The 19,334-nt window shown below is 40.4% G+C and overlaps 2 protein-coding genes across 7 annotated transcripts; both read right to left on the bottom strand.

Moving 5' to 3' along the window:
- Positions 1-113: 113 nt before the first annotated feature.
- Positions 114-11,243, bottom strand: LOC125967273 (chromodomain Y-like protein 2). Its single transcript, XM_049718206.2, has 7 exons — positions 10,910-11,243; positions 5,924-6,500; positions 4,420-4,637; positions 3,232-3,404; positions 2,769-2,979; positions 2,549-2,692; positions 114-2,473 (listed from the first exon to the last, which is right to left on the bottom strand). Exons 1-7 carry the CDS (start codon positions 10,931-10,933, stop codon positions 2,315-2,317), a joined length of 1,506 nt encoding a protein of 501 aa, XP_049574163.1. The 5' UTR covers positions 10,934-11,243; the 3' UTR covers positions 114-2,314.
- Positions 11,244-12,899: 1,656 nt separating this feature from the next.
- LOC125967476 (GPI ethanolamine phosphate transferase 2-like) lies at positions 12,900-18,775 on the bottom strand. Of its 6 annotated transcripts, none has more exons than XM_049718619.1 (14): positions 18,572-18,775; positions 18,203-18,304; positions 17,928-18,133; positions 17,335-17,541; positions 16,946-17,134; positions 16,383-16,521; positions 16,028-16,240; positions 15,480-15,697; positions 15,033-15,314; positions 14,570-14,955; positions 14,261-14,449; positions 13,854-14,163; positions 13,545-13,708; positions 12,900-13,448 (listed from the first exon to the last, which is right to left on the bottom strand). In XM_049718619.1, the coding sequence occupies exons 1-14, from the start codon at positions 18,588-18,590 to the stop codon at positions 13,235-13,237; spliced, it is 2,838 nt and encodes a 945-aa protein (XP_049574576.1). In that variant the 5' UTR covers positions 18,591-18,775; the 3' UTR covers positions 12,900-13,234. The 6 variants fall into 6 exon arrangements, with proteins under 6 accessions (XP_049574576.1, XP_068506642.1, XP_049574577.1 ...); XM_068650541.1 differs by having other exon boundaries at positions 18,638-18,762; XM_049718620.1 differs by having other exon boundaries at positions 12,900-13,385; positions 18,203-18,775.
- Positions 18,776-19,334: the final 559 nt, after the last annotated feature.

Consider the following 19,334-nt stretch of genomic DNA (forward strand, 5'->3'; position numbering starts at 1 on the left):
TCACAACTGGACTGTTCTGGTTGCGAAAGACCGTAAAAATCAAAAACATCCGAACCAACAACACAAAGGTCAGGTGCATTTCAATATGAAAAGTGAGACAAATGAGTCACTAATCATGTATTACCTTATCTTTATTATGCGGAAGTATGCTGTTATTTATTTTTCATTATCATTCATCTGCAATGGCCTCATATAAATTATTAATTTTCTCAATAAACTTCAATAAAACATCATATATGAAATGATTCGACATGCCTTGACAAATTCACAAAATATTCTTCATTTCAACGGTAAACATTACATTATTGTATGTACAGTCGCATTTGCTCTCAGTAATTATAGTCAGACCTATCCTGATGTGTAAATAATCTAGCCACTTTTCAAATGCTTTCTGTTAAATAGTTTCTCCATTTTAAAGGATTAATTAATAAAGAGTTACTTTGAGTCAGGGTGTCTCAGAACCAAAGCACTCCTTTTCTTGAATAAATACAAAAATAAACATCCACCAATGCTACTTACAATGCAGGTACAAAATTTACCCAGAAAAGGACAGGCCACACATTCACAGAATTTACAGTATCTCACATGCAAACAGTCTACATGTTCTAAAACTGTACTATGTACTGCATTTTCTCTAGTTATCAATTAACAAAATAGCTTCTACACATATTTTTGGTAAAACAAAATAATCATGACGCACATCGAAATAGAACCTCTCTTTTCTCATCACGTGCTGATACGGAAATTCTTGACGACACAACACTGATCACTGACAATTAATGGAACCACAATTTGATTCCTTGACAATCAATGAAAAAAGACTGTCAATAAAAATGATTGTACATACGTCATACGTTTCACACCTCCATTTAAAACCGGAACCTAAGCAATGTGGACATGTTTCTGTGGCAGAAAGGGATGGAATCCAGTGCAAATCCTTCCATTGTTGAAGTTACACGTCATGCTGTGTATTCATTAAAACTCTCATTTTATTTATAGACACTACGTTTACACAAGCTTTCATTAGACTTAGTGTTTTTTTATATCCGTCCCATGGAAAGAACAAGGAACAAAAACAAAAGAGCATGTTCAAGCAGAAATCAAGTTGACTTGTTTTGTTGAGCGTGAAAATTGTATCGCAGCTAATTACAATGCATAGATTGAGAATTGTTCAAAACGTGATACAAGCATGACGTACTCTTCAAATCTCACTCTTCAAAAATACCACTGGCCAGGCAAAATTGGATGCCACAAAATTCAAGATGTCAGTCCAAATACTGCCTTTTTAATGCAAAATACATTGACGTTGTTTTATGTGCTCATGGTGAATTTCAAGTTGCGAATCATGGATATTTTAGTACTAAGTACAGTACATGTTTGTATCCATGACTGAAAAAACGTTTTTATGAATTATAAAAAAAAAAAAATGGGGGAAAGGGGTGACACCAGGCTTAAAATGCAGGGTTAAAAACCAACCCAATTTGGGTTAAAATCGAAATTCTTTTGAACAAAACAACCCATTTTGTGTATAAAATGCAATGTCTAACTTAATGTTCAAATCTGAGTATTTATGTGTCTTAAAATAAATACTTATTAAAGAAAACCATTATTTGTGTGAAACCTTTGAAAAGAGTGTGAATTGAAGAGTACATTTGGCAAATATTTGTTTTAATCACCATTTGAAAAATTCTTTCACTTAACTAGTTCACTGAATAGTCACAGTGAAGTACTTCATCTACGATCTGACATGTTGTTGTTCTGAGTCAGCAGTGCCAATTCCATACAATGACCAGACTTTCCAATTATGGATTATTTTGCTGATAAAACTCATGTTTTGTGTAGTTGCTAAAACAACAAGAACATCTTAGGTAGCCTGAGAGGAATGGACAAGTTAGGGATATATAAACAGCGTCCTCATGCCGACTTTGGTTTTCACTTTAAAACAGCAGGCAACTAAAATAAAGATCTTATTTATACACAGCACTTAACTTTCTAAACTCTTTTTACACTCAAGTGTGTATATTCACATTCATATATATTATCATCACTTTTTCAAGTGCAATCGGACAATCTTTTTTCACTCCTCTAAATCTGGATTTCAGACCCCTAACCCCCACACCCCCTTTATATCCTTCAGGACCCTGTTCGTATGAAACTGCACTTTTGGAAGTGGACGCATCATCTGAATGGTCCATAATGTCTTTTAAAACCCTGATCGAGTAAGATTTGTTGGAAGTAAAATCAATCCCGGGCTTCTTCTCTGCTGATGGACGGAAACAAAGGCCTACATTTAATCTGCATCTTTCGTTTGAGGTCATTTCTCACATGCTTTGTTGTGTAGATAGCTGAAGAGTGCCTCCAGTCCTTTGGTGGAACACCACAGCTGCTTTAGCATCTGACACTCCTTTTCATTGACTTCCTCCAGGACACGTAGGAGGATGCTCCTGACCAGGCATTTGGATTCTTCTAGAACCTTTTGGGCAATGAAAGTAGGTTTGTTAGCTTATTTTCCAGCGTAAAGACCTTGTGGCTCTGTCTCAGTACGCACCACAGCATTGCACGACGCCATCTCCTTCACACGTAGCATCACTTCCTGATTAAATGTGGTTGGCCAGAATACCTGCGACACCAAACCTCGATTGCACGCTTCTTGTGCTGTCAGTTTTCGACCACAGAACAGCATCTCATTGGCCTGCCATTTGATTTTAAAAAAATAAATAAAAAAAATGAGAGAAGTTTCAACGTAAACTGGATCTGCTTGGACTCACCAAAGCCACACCAAGGATTTGGGGGAAAGTGTAAGAGGAGCAGCCAGAGGGGGTGAGGTGGAGGGCCGCACAAGGAGTCTGGAACCAGGCTCTCTCACTGGCCCACACCACATCACACAGGGGCAGGATGGAAGCCCCCAAGCCCAGGGCTGGCCCATTGATTGCCACCACGATGGGTTTTTTGAAGCGTATGAACGCCAACACAAAGTCCCTGCATGAGGTACAGAGTTGTAAAATTTGAGGAAATATTTACCCAACAACAATTTTTGATTTAGCCATCCACATTCCTGCCCTCTGATCATTTTCAAGCACTGAATGAAATGATAACATCATTGATAGAAGCAGTAGGAACGAATTCTTTTTTAAATTGAAAATAAAATGAACAGGATAAAAAGACATCCTGAAACTGGCCCGAGTCAAATAAAGTGAAATCTCCGCAGTTGTGGGAGTCCTTCCAACTTACCTGACAGCATCTGCAATGCGACTGCTCTCCTTCCTGCGGTCAGTGGACAGACGGCCCATCAGGTAGGATGGTTCTATCCCGCTACAGAAGATAGTCCCCACAGAGCTGAGCAATAGCAGTTTACTGTCGTCGGCAGCTGCATTACCCAGAGCCCGACACACTTCCTTCATGATCTAAAAAGCAATGCAAGGGACATGTGAAATGTCAGAAAAACTAATGATATCATAACTGTCAAAGTTTCTGTAAAATCCCTGATTATTTTTAACTAGGGATGGCCAAGTACCAATACCAGGTATCGGTGACGATACCAGCCTCATTTCAAGGTATCGGTACTTTCGGTATCAGTATGGGTCGCCCCTTTTATGATCATGAACTAGAAATTAATAAATGGCCATATTTGGATGGGTAGGTCTTTCTATATTTTATTGTTTTTATTATTGTTTATTTGTCATTGTTTTTGGGTGAAATTTTATGCCTCAAAAGTAGGTAACTCAAAATTCTGCTCAAATAATGACCAAATGTTCCTTGCCATGTGTGAAGCAGACAAAAAATAGTAAACGGGAATATTACGCAACGACCTCCAGAGAACCTCAATGTTTGGGGGAAGGAAAGAAGCGAATGTTGATTTTGTTTTTAAATGGAATGAACTGCTGCTTGAATTTAAATGTTCCAAGAGGATCAATTCACAACTTTGTCAAATGAGGAGTTTTTAATAAAAGGATATTTTAAGCAGTTCGGAAAATGGGTGTGTGGATAAAGAGTTTCTAAGCCTGAGCCAAGTTTATCAGCTCCCTCTATACTTTCCAAAATTAGAGCAAACGTATTTCCAGGGTTTAGTGAGTTTTATACTGCACTGTTCTTAATCAAAAGGAAAATCATGGTTACTTCAAATATCAGTAATTTTTAGAGATGTACAAAAATATACAGTGAGCAATATTTTGTTTTAAAATTGTAACAGGTATACACTGTCAAACACAAAAGAGAAAAAAACAGAATAAGCATTGGCTCAACAGTGAGGGCAAATGATAAAAAGGGAAGGAAGGTGAGTTATGGAGCTAAATACAATACAATATTGATCTATTTTACAAAAGTCTGCATTCAATTGTGCCTCATATTAAATGTAACAAGTTAAAAAAAACATGTACGTAGGTCCCCATTTCTTGTGTGGGAAGACATTGTCCTTTCTACCTCTGGCGTCAGAGCGTTGTTATCCGTTGTTTGGCTGGAGAGGAGAACATGCGTGAACCCATCCTCCTTCCGGACTACGATGTCCCGAAATCGACAGTTGCTCTCGTTCTGTCGCACGTTGTACCTGAGCCGCTTGTCAAACACGTAGCACTTCTCCTCTGCCAGTTTGCGTTTTACTGAGCTGTGCAAATGCATCTTGCCATTGGCCAGAGGTGAGTCTGATGGGGGGGCAAAACAGACTGACTTAGTCTAGCAAACATACAATTATATTTCAATTAAATTTGAAGAGCCAGTATAATTGCTTGCACTAAATAATTAAAATATTAAGCACAGGCAATCGGACTTGAGCATTCACACGATTGACATTGTGGAAGTGTGTGTGCACAATCCGAGACCGTTTTATTGGCCTGCACAGTCACGAGTAGCAGGCTAATGGATGGCGCTGAGAGAACTAAGTGAGGTGAGCAGAGGAGTCTTTCAAGGATTAGGAGATTAGCATCAATAATAGCTGCCTGTGTGCTAGCCACTATTTTAAATTTGGAGCTGGAGATTTCTAATCGGGTGGATTTCTGATGTGATTTCAGAATTGCTCCGTGCAGATGCAGTCCTTAGATTTTACAGTTCTAAACGTATTCTTATGTCCCTGAATGGTGACATGAGGCCCGCTAAACCAACAAAATCAAAGATGTTGTTGACTGGATTGAAAAAAAGAGTCATCTATTTGGAGTACTTGTTGCATGTGGACACCACACGGCAATCAATTGACACAAGGACACTATTTTATACTATTTATATTTTATATGTTCTTTTTTTAATATAATGAATATAAATGCTGTTGTAAGGTAAAGCCCTCTGTTGTTGTGGTGAACAGCAAAGATACTTCTCATTAGAGATAACAGAGATAGCAAGCAGCTTTAGCTGGTGCAAATGAATGAATCGTCATTTAATGGTTTGCAATCTATTTTAAGCATTTGAATTGTTAAGCGGAGATGACATTATGAAATGTATATCAATGATTAACCAAGATGGTGTGGGGTCTGGACTGTGACCACATGCAAAAGTGTTATCAGCTACTGCAGCAAATAATCATGGTAGGAACTTCATGCAGTGGATTTAATAAGTCTCCACACTGCCTGTTCCAATGCCAATTATGTGATGCAAAAAAAAAAAAAAAAAAAGAACACAAGGGTCTTTAAAGCCCTCTCTGATTATCCAAACAATACCAGAAGCACAGGCCTACATTTACAAATGACATGAAATGGTAAGAAATTATTCATTTTATAGCATGTCTTAGCTGTCGTTGAGTTTCTTTGTTTATTTTCTCATCCAATGAGCTTCGGTGTTGCCATGCAAATATGATTTGACTAACATATCGACCACGCAGATACATAAGCAGGCACACAAACTTACCACTGGCATATACACAATGCTACCTATTGATTTTTGTTTTTTCAATGGATTAGAAAAAAAAAAATCCATGCTGTTGAATTTCTTAAAATCTTACCCAATTCAGTAGTTACTATTTCATCCAGACCTCCATTAGCTTTGTTGGAGGATGCTCTGTGTGACCTTGAAGTGCTCCTGTAAACGTGTGGCTCCGCATAGCCATTCAAGAGTCCGCTATGAGGTTTCCTCGCTTGGGCCACAAAGCGAGAGGCTCCTATTGGAGGAGTTTTGAATGTCATGGTTTTGCCCATTTTCACCTGCACCGGATGCTTGCCGGACCCAATGCCTCCATTTCCCGGTTTATGAACATAATCTGAGCCTCTACTCCCGCTACCTAGAAGAGTTCCTCCTCGAACCCCGACAGCCGTCTCACTGGTTTTTTTCTTCTTTTGTGCATCAGACCGAGCTCTGGGGTTGTCTGTTGCTGCCGGGAGGCCATTGTTAGCACTTTTGGAAATTTTGGGCTGTTTGTGCTGATGTAGCTGGATGCTATTGAAGCGATCAATGAACTCCTCGCAATGCAGCAGGTGGTGCTCTGGCTCCCAAGTGTCTTCTTTACTTCCGTAGCCCTTCCACCTAATCAGGTACTCCCATTTTCCCTTCTTATTCCGCCTCTTGTCTACAATATGCTCCACCTGAAAACAAGAGACAGAAGACGGTAGAAAGTAACAATTTGCATCATGACACCCCTTAATTGGGTTATTCAAATGCAGGGGGTAACTCTGATGGCTCACGTACATCTAAACAGGTTATATTACGAATGTTTCTGAAATCTGAATTTGGGCCTTAATCAGAATATTGACTATTGTATTTGTAATCACACACTTGCAATATTGACTCTCATGAGACATATTGGCAAAATCTGAAATATATGAATTTTGACTTTAATATAGCGATGAAGTTACGAGGTTTTGAAAACTGTATTTTTATCATTTTGGTCCACCTCCCTTAAAGACCTCTGTTGCCACCAAGGGGGAGATACTGACACAAAAGCTGTCTGGAGCCATTTCTCAATAAGCACGCTTGTCTGATCTTACGTCCTTATGATCTCCTGAAATGAACGGAATACCCCGATGTTGCTCTTTTCAGCCATCCTAAACCAAAGATGCATTGTACTTGTGTTCCTCATATTGAGAAATGGCCGTAGCCTTTCGTAGCATGAGAATGACAAGCAGGAAGTTCAGCAAACACAGTCTGTGTTGGTGGGTTCTAAAATAAAAGCGGCCTGTTGACGCACAGTGTGGTTACTCGAACTCTGTGGTCTGCTATTTGTCACTCCTTGATGCTCCTAGTTCAAAGCTCCTTTAATTGCTGTTCCTGTCAAACCCCAACTGTGATCGAGATTCGTTTCAGGCAACATAATAAATCACTGCCTTCTTTGTGAGGAGAATAAATGATGAAAAGATATGTTTTTTTCTGGAATTGTCTTTCCTTTCTTTTGAGGCTCATTGTTCTCTCACCATCTGAGATACAATAAATGTGACAGGTATTCAGAATGAAACACCAAACAGCAAAAATAAAAACACATGCACGCACAGATGCATACACACCAACATATCTTAAATTCTTGACCAAAATCAAAACCTGTTGAACTTGAACCTTTGATTAACTTATAATACCATTAAACAATTTCATAAGCAATGAAACCAGACCCTTACAAAATACTGAAGATAAAAGTCATTATATCATATTATCATACATTAATTGGCAATGTCAACGGTCCTTTTAACTCGTTAGATAGGAGCGAGTGGAAATTTTTTGGGCGAAACAATGTTTCTGTGTATTGTATTAAAGTCAACACTTGATATTTTGAATGTCACTGAGGACACAGAGGACAACAGTTTGCCTTGATTATTAAAAATAATCAATTAATTTGATAATCGATTAGTTAGGGTTAGGGTTAGGATGGGTCAATTATTCGATTCAGCGTTACACCTCTAAAGCTAAATGCGTTGCGCATGTCTCCCTGCACCATGCAGCTCCAAAGGTTCACGAAGCCTGTCCAGACTGCAGACGTGTAGAGCTGCATTCAAAATTGCAAGACAATGCACCCCAGCTATCTGCGGAGGATAGGGACCAGGCCATCCCACAAACAGTGCATATAACTGAATTGCATTGGAGGAAAAAGACATGTTATTAAGTTAAACAATTCTTTAGGAAATGTTGATAAATCTCGAATATGCATTTAGCCCCAAAAAAATGGTAGAAAATGGGGGGGTTTAAAAAAGTAAATATTAAAAAAAATATCAAAACAGTGTTCCTGATTTTTATTGTGTATTGTTTGTCTCTGTGTGCCCTGCGATTGGCTGGCAACCGGTTCAGGGTGTCCCCCGCCTACTGCCCGCTGGGATAAGCTCCAGCACGCCCGCGACCCCCATGGGGACAAAGCGGTACAGAAAATGGATGGATGGATGGATGGTCAGAATGATAGTACCTTTGCCTCAATTTGGGACATAAAAAAACCTGCAGAACCAGTACAAGTTCAACTCTGCTGTTGAAACTTGCCTTGGAGTGTCAGCTTCTATTTTTAACATCTTCGCATGACTGTACTGCGTCCTACAGCGACAACCGCATAGTGACGTTTGCTGACGACACGGCTCTGGTTGGTCTCATCACCAAGGGCGACGAGACTCGGTACAGGTTGGAGGTTGACCATCTGACCGCGTGGTGCAGGGACAACAACCTCCTGCTGAACGTCAACAAGACCAAGGAAATTGTTGTTGACTTCCGCAAGGGTCACACCCAACACCTGCCGCTGACCATCGACGGTGCTGTGGTGGAAAGGGTGAGCAGCACCAAATTCCTGGGGGTGCACATCAGTGAGGACCTCTCCTGGTCCGCCAACACCGCGTCACTGGCGAAGAAAGCTCAGCGCCGCCTGTACTTCCTGCGAAAACTCAGGCGAGCAAGTGTTCCTCCGGCCGACATGACTACATTCTACCGTGGCACAATTGAGAGCGTCCTCTCCAGTTATATCGCTGTCAGGGGTGGTAGCTGCACTGAATACAACATGAAGGCTCTGCAGCGCATAGTGAACACGGCTGGTAAGATTATTGGTGCTTCACTCCCCTCCCTGAAGGGCATTTACACCTCCCATCTCGCCCGCAAGGCGACCACGATTGTGAGTGATGAGTCTCCCTGCTCACTCTGTTTGATCTTCTGCCCTCTGGGAAGAGGTACAGGAGCCTGCGCTCCCGCACCGCCAGACTCACCAACAGCTTCATTCTCCAGGCTGTTAGGATCCTGAACTCTCTTCCCCCTTCTGCGTAGCGTCCTGTACTTATTTATTGTGTTATTTTTATTTATTTATTTATTTATTTATTCATCACTCTTATTTATTCATTGTTTGTGCCTTCTTGTTTTATTTTCTTGTGTTGTTTACTTGTATGTACATTGTGAACTCTGTCTTGTCACGTGGGATAGTGGGAACGTAATTTATCAATAGATATTGATCACTGGTCATGGCATGTTTTATGAAAGCCAGGGACCACTTCATTTTAAATTTAACAGTATTAACTGCAACTGTTAACCATCAAGCAGCAGCAATTACGTCTAGTGCAAGTTCTCTAGATGTACAAGATGGTTGACTGGTTCCATGTTGCATTCGATCAACTTCTAAGGAAAAACATAAAATGTTGTCATAGTTTTAACTACTGTCATGTATGAATCATGATCATACACACTTTAAAACACTTCAGATGTTTTATTTTTCCATTTTTAAGAGATGCATCTATGATGCAACACATCAATAACATAGTACTGTTAAAAGTGCTTAACTTATCTTTACACTTGGAAAACCAGAGTGACTCTTAAAATATGATCTTAACAGTTTGCCATGGATGATACTATTTCCATTTTAATATATATTAAAAAAATGAAAGTCAAACAAATCAACCAGAATAATGAATGGATTTCCACCACAAAGGTTTCAGTGACTATACAGCAAGTAATTATTCCATCACTGTCAAGAGGAGGTAGGCGGCATCCTATGTGTGACTGATGCTCTTTTTGATATTGACAATGTTTACATTTTATATAACATTCATGCTCATACAAAATTTCAACTGCGGTTGCAAAACCAAATAAGAAACAAATGGCTATGACTCATCAATACTTGATGCATGTCACTGCTGCAGCCAGATAAATGTTATCTACTTGAGCATGCAAACTGGATCTAGAAGTTTGCTTATGACATCTGTGGTGTGTTTAACCAGTGCCATTTAATAAAACATCCATGAGTAATCTGTAATCGAGCATTACGAGAAGTGCATCTTGCTTAGTCCCCACAATGATGTGAAACATTATTATAGTTTTGAAGTACACATTTTTGTGTCAATTAAATTTTATGGTTGACACATCCGTCCGAGTTTGTGGAGTTTTCCCAACCCTAAAAACAATGGCACATATCTCAGTCGGGTCACTCCAATCTCAATGCACCACGGTACTTTTTACATAATATAAAACACTCGCAAATAGGTAGAGGTGTTTTCTCAAGTTGTAAAAAAGTCAAGTTTGAAGAGAACAAAAACAGATCAGCGATATCCTTCATTTCAGCACCCCTAGTGACAATTAAGCGCCCAATGGTACAATTATGCATTTTCCCATTAAAGTGTATGATCATCAACCGGAGGTATTTGGCTACCTCAACTGATAAATATAAACTCATGCGGAGCTGTGTGACCAGGCGAAGGGCCTGTGTGTCACTGCGGTGATGAGGAGCTCATACCCGCGGCATGTGCGCGCACCTCCGCGACCATCCCTCCCGTCAGCAGCCGTGCACAGCATGTCCGCTGTCACTTTACCAACTCGGCGACACCCCAAGCACTTCGGCCCGTTCAATACACCTCACATGCTCGCAACAACCACCAGAAAACAGTCCAAACAGTGTCATGAGCGACATAAAGTCGACTAACTGTCGAGTTTCGTTTCTTTTTCTTTTTTTTTCTCCTCACACAGGCACAGTACGCGGCGCCTTCCCCTTTACTTCCTAATTCCAATAATCGACAAAATGACAGAATATAGAGTGGACGTAGCTTTAACCCACCTCGTAAAGGTCTCCCGAAGCCATAGCCGGCTGCTGGCACCGTGACGCCTTATTCTTGCCTGCCCTGTGGGCTTTTTTTGGAGGCTCTTTGGAAGGGGGAATTAGCGAGCAGCCTTGTTATTGCGAGCGATGGGCAGTCAGCACGCAGATCAGCAGACAGTGTCAATCGAGCCCGGCGCGTTGCGATGGATCGCTCAAGCGCTTGAAACAAACAAGCACCGGGCGGCGCAACAACCGACACCGAAGATGAGTTTCTAATAGGCGAGGATGGCCGAGAAACGTGCACCTCCTCCTCGCCTAAGCGAAGGGGCAGAGAGGTGTCTTGTGACGACGCTGAGCCGTGTCGAGGTCCGCTCCACCTGTTCACAAGACCTGATTTAAGAGCACACGTTCCAAATGACGGCTCTTTACGATCAAGTGAAATCGTCATATATGATATTATGCAAATGTTTTTGTGTGTGATGATAAAATCTAATTGAATACACGATCGAAAAAAGAATGCATTAGAACAAAACTGTTAGAGATAAGACATTGTTTTAACTTTAACACGCAAGTTACTATGCTATTTAAATTGCACTTGTATATGGGATTGAAATGGTGTTTTGGGCTTGCAGTTTTTGGCATATTTATGATTTCAACTATTGATACACGAACTTCTTAGTTTTTTGTAGGCTACTATTTCAGGGCGCTATTTGCAGCAGTGCTTAGTTCCTACACGTTTGCATAGAGATCCTGTGGCACTTGCAGCTTTTGCTGGCCAGTAGAGTCAAGAGCTGTGGCTGGTTCACCATATGCGCTTGCTCACACTGCCCTGAGCATCCTACAGTTCCTGGCCGGGAAGAACATTGCCCTGCTGGAGAAACCTGACAACTCACTTGACCTGACGGTTTTTAATTTCCCCCGCAGTCCTTTAGACTCCAGGGGGAATACTGCAAAGGGGAAAAACTTGTGGTTCGGATTTCAAATCCAGTGACACTAGTATATACTATATTTAGTATAATTTGGGATTGTGTGTTGGCCTACTTTACATCCATACCATCCTTCTCTGGTTTTAACACTCCCCCACACTCTTCTTGCCCCTTGTCACTGGACTTCACACTTGGGCAGTGGTATTCCTCCCACATGTTCTGACTTCTCTGCAGGACACAAGATTGAATTCCTGTGGTTATGTTGCATGCATTCCTTCTCTTGGTAGTGAAAGAAATCACATCTAATATGCACACAATTCGAGTGGGTCATTCTTAGGTGTGTCCACAGACCTGTGTGCAACTTTTACATGAGTTGCAAGACTAATCATTAAATACTGTAAATGTGAATTTCTGTCATGGTTTCAGCTTTCTTTCTTTCTTTTACTCTCCTCTCTATAGATAAAAACCCAGTAAGATAATAATGTACAATGCAGCATGTATTGTGCTTATGAAATGGCAACTGTAATTAAAAGATATTTAATTTTGAGGGAAAAACTATTTTGTATGGCTCATTTCTCACAACTTCCTTCTTGCCATGCACACCAATTTAATGCAATGTGCGGCGTATAGTCTGAGCATTGACAGGCTGACTCCCCCCACCTCTTCGACCTCCGCAGCATTTCTGGCAGAATGTGTTGGTTTTTCGAAGACAACCTGGATATGATGAAAACTTGCACTCAACTTCTTTGCGCAAGTCCTCAAAGAGCGATAATTCATAAAGTTTTAAACAGAATGGGCAACGAAGCCTATCTCCATCTCAGTTTGTTTTTACTTCTCTATTGTGCTGTTATACTTACAGCAATAAACAAAGGGTGTTTGCAAACTTGAACTTGATAATGAACTCTCACAGGTTATTCAGCTAGTATGTCACAAATCAGAAACACCCTGGGTTCTGCTGTTAGCCAGGGTGTTGCGAGGATCCTGTGAAGTGAATTAACATTTTTTAGCCACAGCTGAGCAATATTACTCAGAACAAAAGAAAACAGCCCAAGAAACAAAAAACAAATACACAAACAGCTGTATTAAGGGATTCAAAAAAATATATTTTGCTAACTGCCAAAATCCATTCAGTTCTTTTAATGACAATGATAATCGTGGGCAAGAAGAAAAAGATCCATTATGATGCACCATTACTTAAAAACTTAAAAACAATAGGGAGTCTATTCCCATCTACTTCTGCTCAAGTACGAACCTGGATTTAATTTGGCGAGTCTGGCCCAACTTAGATTGATGAAGCAAAACTTCTTAAGAGATTTAAAAAAAATAAATAAATCATAATTTGACTTTCTTTTCAGAAATCAGTGCAAACCCTCTTTTTTTCCAAAAAATTGCCCTATGATGTGGCAGACTTGTGGCTTTACTCCACAGCGTTGAATATGAGACTGGCACCAGTGATGATAAGTAGGTGCATGGCCTCGTAGAGTAATTTTGGATAGAAGACGGACCATGTCCAGGGATGGTGGCGCATGCCAGTCGCCACAACAATATAGGCTGCAGCCGTCATCGACCTGAGCAGAGCCCAAAAGTAACAACCGTGGCCAACTGCAACCGAACTGCTGTGGAGGAGAAAACTATTGCATTGTATTGTGTTATGAACATAAAATAACTGAAAGCACTATGAGATATATATTTTTTAAAATGCTACATTACATAATTTCAACACTCACCTGTTTTTCTTCGAGCTGAGGAAACAGACAAGGTGGCAAGCCCAAAGCAGTGGCCCTGCATATGTATTAAGGGCAGTTAAAATGATGGCTGGAACTTCTGCATAGGTGTCAAAACCAATAGACCAGATTGAGATGTCGATAGTTGAAATGCTGTTGGAATTACCCTGCAAGAGCACAGATATAGAATAAAAAAGGCACAATATACCAAATAGGAAGAACAAGCTCCGAGTTCTTCCCAGGACAACAACCTCCACTCATGACACAGTCCCCCCACACTGATGGCCTTAAAAGAACTGTATATTTTCCTACCTGAAAGTAATAGAAGGCCTGTCCCAACCAGTAATGAATGATGGTGATTTGGACCGCATCATAGTGGAGCTTCTTCCAGATGAACTGAGCCATAAGTGTTTGGATGAGCAGACAGCAGCACAACACTAGCAAGTTGTGGGCACGAAACAGCAGTGAAAACAATAAGACCAGGCCACTGTAAATTTCCCATAGCCCCCTGTTCTTCGATTTGGCATTAGCTATGTTGATTTGGGATTGTATCATGTTCTTTGTGCCCATGAAGAGGATACTGAAAACCAACACATATACAAAGCGTGCTTCCAAAATGCCCCTGAAAGAAAGAGTGACAGATGGGGGTCATTCTTAAGGGTGCATATCCAATTTATTCCACTCCTATTTACATTCTAAACCAGTGTGATAAAACTTACTTGGACTTATTCAGACAACAGTGTTGCCAGGGAAACAGACTGCCGACAGCTGCCCGATAGCAGTAGATGCTCAAAAGTCCAAGTGCAAGAGCAACCTTGGACACCAACGAGCACCATCTTTGAACCAGGAAGTAGATGAGAACCAAACAGAAAGTGGACAGCAAGGAGAGGACCACTTTGTGTTCAGCGCTAGAAATAAAAAAAGATGCACAGATAAAAACATGAATGTTTTGTTATTAGAATAAATGAGACAGTAGTGAGGTTACATCGTCGCCTTTGACTTAATTTTTCAATATTGGCCAATCCCACCTGTTAAGCCATGTGGCCAGATCAGGAAGATGAGCCCATTGCACGCCCGTCTGATTGAGGGAGCGCAGCAGTCGACAGCAGACCAAAAGAAAGACAGGTGTGGCCAAAGCTAGCCACTTCTCAGCGTAAATCTCTTCTTTAGGGTGTTCTTTATAAAGGAGTTCATATTCGTCTTCTTCAATTGGGCCATTCTCTTTTCTGAAATACTTAGCGCACACATCCTGGAAGACTATGAAGTAGAGGGTGGTGAGCAGGAAGTACCAGATTTGATGCTCCTCCTCTATAAAGCTAACAGACCCCAAACTAAGTATGTGACTGGCTGTGCCTGCCAGTAGCAATATGTCCAACTTTGACCATTTTCTGCTACTGATCTGCTTCAACAGTGACTGTGAAAAGAAAGAAATCCATTGCTCATAAGATACTCAACCTGACTTTGACATGATATTCATAAGACTCAACTCACCGTGCCATTCAACTTTGCTCCCAAAGGCAATTTTCTGGTCATCAGAGAGAGCAGAAAACAAGTCGATGCTGAAATAAAGGCAATAATACCAAACACGAAACTCCAGGAGACACTGCAAAAATAGCAGGAGACATCAGCAGATGTGCATACCAGCACATGCGTGGACGCAAGGAGCAGGCAAAGGAGGTAAAAAGGTAACGAGAACAGGGCCGAGGTGACGAGGTCCACAGCTACTGAGCCACTCAAGGCTTCAGGCATGGCCAATATCAAGGCCAACAGGGGCTTGGAAAGAACAGAGTAAAATTCACTTTACTGCCACAGAAGTGTTATTTTTACTTTTAATCATCAAAGTTGTAAAAGTTTTTTTTTCCACATTCTTTAAACAGCTAAAATCAATTACAAATTTCTTGTGCATGGAATGAATGAAAGAATGTCCTTGGTACTTACCTGAAGTACCAAAACCAATCCAAAAATCATGGAGTACAGGTCGTCTTTGTTCAGCTGTATTCTGAGGGCTGAGCTCATGGTGGACAGGGCCTCCAAATATTGTTTCATGACCTTCTTGCCTATGTAGGCTAATGCTTCTGATGTGTTTCTCTCCAGGTAGAGTTTCATCCATCTGCCATGTGCTTTCTCTGCCAGATGATATTCTTCAAGTTTTGTATCTGGATTAGAAAAAAGGCAGTATATATATATATTTTTTAAATTGTTTATGAATTTGGCATATTAAGAGGAAAAACTCAATTATTGGCTTTAAGATAAAATTCATGCTGTTGGCTAAAGTTGTTTGCAAACAGAATTAGTTGAAGTCTGGTTCAATCAAAGTCCAATTGATATTTGTCCAACTCAGAGGTACAGATCATATAACAAAAACTTTCTGTTCTGAATACACTCTCAATTTTGTGCTCACAATTAAGATATAAATACTGAAAAAACTACTTATCAACAATATCACCCAAGTTCTAGTTAAACATTAAATGAAAAGTCAAATTTACCTTTCCTATAGTCTGGAAACTTTTCTTTGAGCAGACAGCTTAGCTGATGACCATTGAGCTGTAGATAACGCAGCTGGTCTCGAAGTGAGGCTCCTTCAAAAACGCCTGGAATGACACAACCTACGCTGCTTTGAGAGATGGGTAGGCCCAGAGACAAGGCCAAGGTGGGAGACAGGTCAACCTGGTCAATTTCATCAGGCTTCTTCATCGGCGCTAAAAAACAAAACAAGCAAAGGTGGACAAACATTCAAATAATCGATCTCATTTGATTTTTGGGGGAAATAAAACAGCTGCACATGATCCAGCAATAGGACCCATCAGCGCTTTAAATGAAAACCAAGACCAATTTGTTTACCTTTCCTCTTAAAGACAGGGCTTATGAGCAACAGGGGCGTATTGATTTCACCTTCTGAGGATCCTCCGTGGCTACCGGTGTTTGACATTCCATGATCCCCACACAGAACTAACAGATAGGGAAAAGATTTTCCTGCCTCCTAAAATGATGAAAAATTCAAAATTTCATGGACTTATCAAATTCCCAAGTGAAAACACAAACTATGGTTCTTCACCTGAAAACATCTTTGAAGCTGTTAAGTGTTGCCTCATTGACATGTATGAGGCAACGCTTACGACGTTAATCGAATCCATTGCATTTTCTGGCATATCATATATTGTATTGTATCATATCGTGTCTTATTGGTACTATTCTACCATTAAATAATGGGAAAATGTTTGAATCAGTCAGTCTTCCCTTCCATTTTTCTGACAACAGAATTGCGGATGGTGTCTTTGGTCATGTTTATCAATTCATCCAAAAGAGCACTTGAGAACTCAGTATGCTTTATGAAAAGGGGGGAGCATGCCACGGAATTTTGTTTGTCACTGATTACATGCTTTATCAAAATTTATCTCATTTACCTTTGAATTGAGGGCACTGTGGATCTTCTTCAGAACATCATCCATCTCCGACAGTTTGGTTTGAAGGAAATAACTGTGGGGTCCGAAGCTATGACCAATGTGGTCAATGCCAAGGTAGTGGAGGATCAGAATATCCCAGTCATCTCTCTTGAGCGTGCTATCCAAATGGCGGGTGACATTGTTGTCAACCTGCATGTTCCAAGAAGAGAATACAACAAACCAACAAACAAAACCAAAAATTGAAAAACAACAAAAAAACAAAACCAAAAAACTGGAGCTCATCCCAGCACTTTGCGCAGCAGGCAAGGGAAACCCTGAACTGGTTGCTAGCCAGTCACAGGGTACACATAGACAAATAACCATTTGCATATTTTTAGAGACAAACTTACCTCTCTGAAGTCAGACACAGGGCCATCTATACCATCATACTCCATGAATTGATCGGGGAAGAGGTGCAACCATGTGCAATCTCCATAAAAGATAATTTTTTTCCCTGCTGTGTTGGCTTGCCAAATAAGATTGTCATCAAGTACGGCTGGGGAATTTAGATTCATCAGCACATCGATGTAAACCGGGATATTGCCAGTGGTGAGAGCCTGGGGAGGGATATGTTTTTTTTTTTGGGTCATTTTCTTTAAATAGTAGTGTTTACAGACGTTGCACCACAAAAATAAATGGGACTTATCATTAGGGTGAAGTGGGATGGTTTTGTTCCCATCAATAATGGAAAAAATCAATCAATCAATCAATCAATCAATCAATCAATCAATCAATCAATCAATCAAGGAAAAAAAACATGATATGCTCGTGTTTTCTGTGGTTGACAGTCCAGCGTCAGTCAGAAGTGAAAACTTGGAGATTGCCTTTCACCCAAATATTAATTTTGTGTTTCCAAATTCAATCAAATGCGTTTCGATTTTGCACCAATAGAAAGATGCCGGTCCCAGGTTGAGGGCAGTTGAGAACCCCTGCTATTACTTACCTTGAGCCTGGGCGCGGTGACAGTTGGAGTTCTAGCTTTAGCCACAAAGCTAAGAGTTGATGGAGAGAGCATCAGGTGTGTGGTGTATGGCATGTTCAATTGACCACTGGCTCCGAACACAAAGTCCGCCCGCATGGCATCGATTAACATAATGATCACCTTTTTGAACAATGGCTGCGGGATGTAAGATGAATTGAGACAGCCCCCTGTATTGCAAATGCCACATTTCATGAGTTTCGGCAGCTTTTCGATGGCAGCAATCCAGGTAAACTTACCTGGCAGTGGCTCTGCGGGTAGGTCTGTGAGGTTGCTCTTGAATGGTGAAGAGTTGACATGTTCTGGGAAAAACCCCCTCAGGAAGAGGACAGCTCCCAAAACTTGAAAAATTAAAATCCATGAGGCAAACACAGACGACCTGACTTCCATTTTGTCTGTTTTAGTGCGCTTCAATGCAATTTATGCTTAATTTGCCTCTATGCGGTTTGATCCTGTGGAATTTGTGATTAAATTCTTCTACACAGATAAGAAAGGTGGTGTCTCGTTATAGCAAATATACAAGTTGTTTGTTGACCCTAGAAACAGTCAAGATCCCATCTGGTGTGGAGAAATGAAGATCCCAAAGCAAGGAGAATTAATGGACTCACAACAGCTAATAGTCATCATTGACTGAGCAATGGATGGAGGGACCCCCGTAAGGATGACACAACTACCTGAGGCGCTTCACGAGAAACATTCATTCAAGAGCTGCTATCGGCCACAGCTCACATCCAACCAACCCACACATGGGACTGCTTCACATAAGTTAGGCTTTAAGCTTATATATATCCTTCTTGGTCTGTCACATGGAATATTTCTTTAGTTGTGTAATTTTTAAAGACATGACAGTCACACTCATAGGAAACGACACACACAAAGAGTATTGTTTACCTTGATTCTCTTTAGCTATTTACAAAGAACGATCACTACAAAGCATGACGAGAAGTGTGTGGCGTCATCATTGCCAAAATATAATATTTAAATAAAATATAACATTGATACAAAAAGACTACAATATATTCTGCCTGGCAAAATAATGTTTGATGTGATTTTCAGCTATAAATTACACACAGTTGTGATAAAACACTCAAAATCATATCTGTTTGAGATAATAGAATGCAAACACATATACATTTTTATTTTAATCATCAAAAACTGTTTGTACTATTTTATCAAATATTCTCAATAGACGTAATCAATATAGTATATAAAAATTAGGCTAGCCAGTTTGGGGGATATGACCAATCAACAAACTGACTTGATGTGATTCCGAGCTAAAAGATACAAAGTCAATACTTCGTTGTATACCTATTGTGCAATGTCAATAAAGTCATTCTATACAATTCCCTCTGACAAAATAAATGCAGTACA

This window comes from Syngnathus scovelli, chromosome 4, assembly GCF_024217435.2.
Source record: "Syngnathus scovelli strain Florida chromosome 4, RoL_Ssco_1.2, whole genome shotgun sequence".
Taxonomy (NCBI): Eukaryota; Metazoa; Chordata; class Actinopteri; order Syngnathiformes; family Syngnathidae; genus Syngnathus; species Syngnathus scovelli.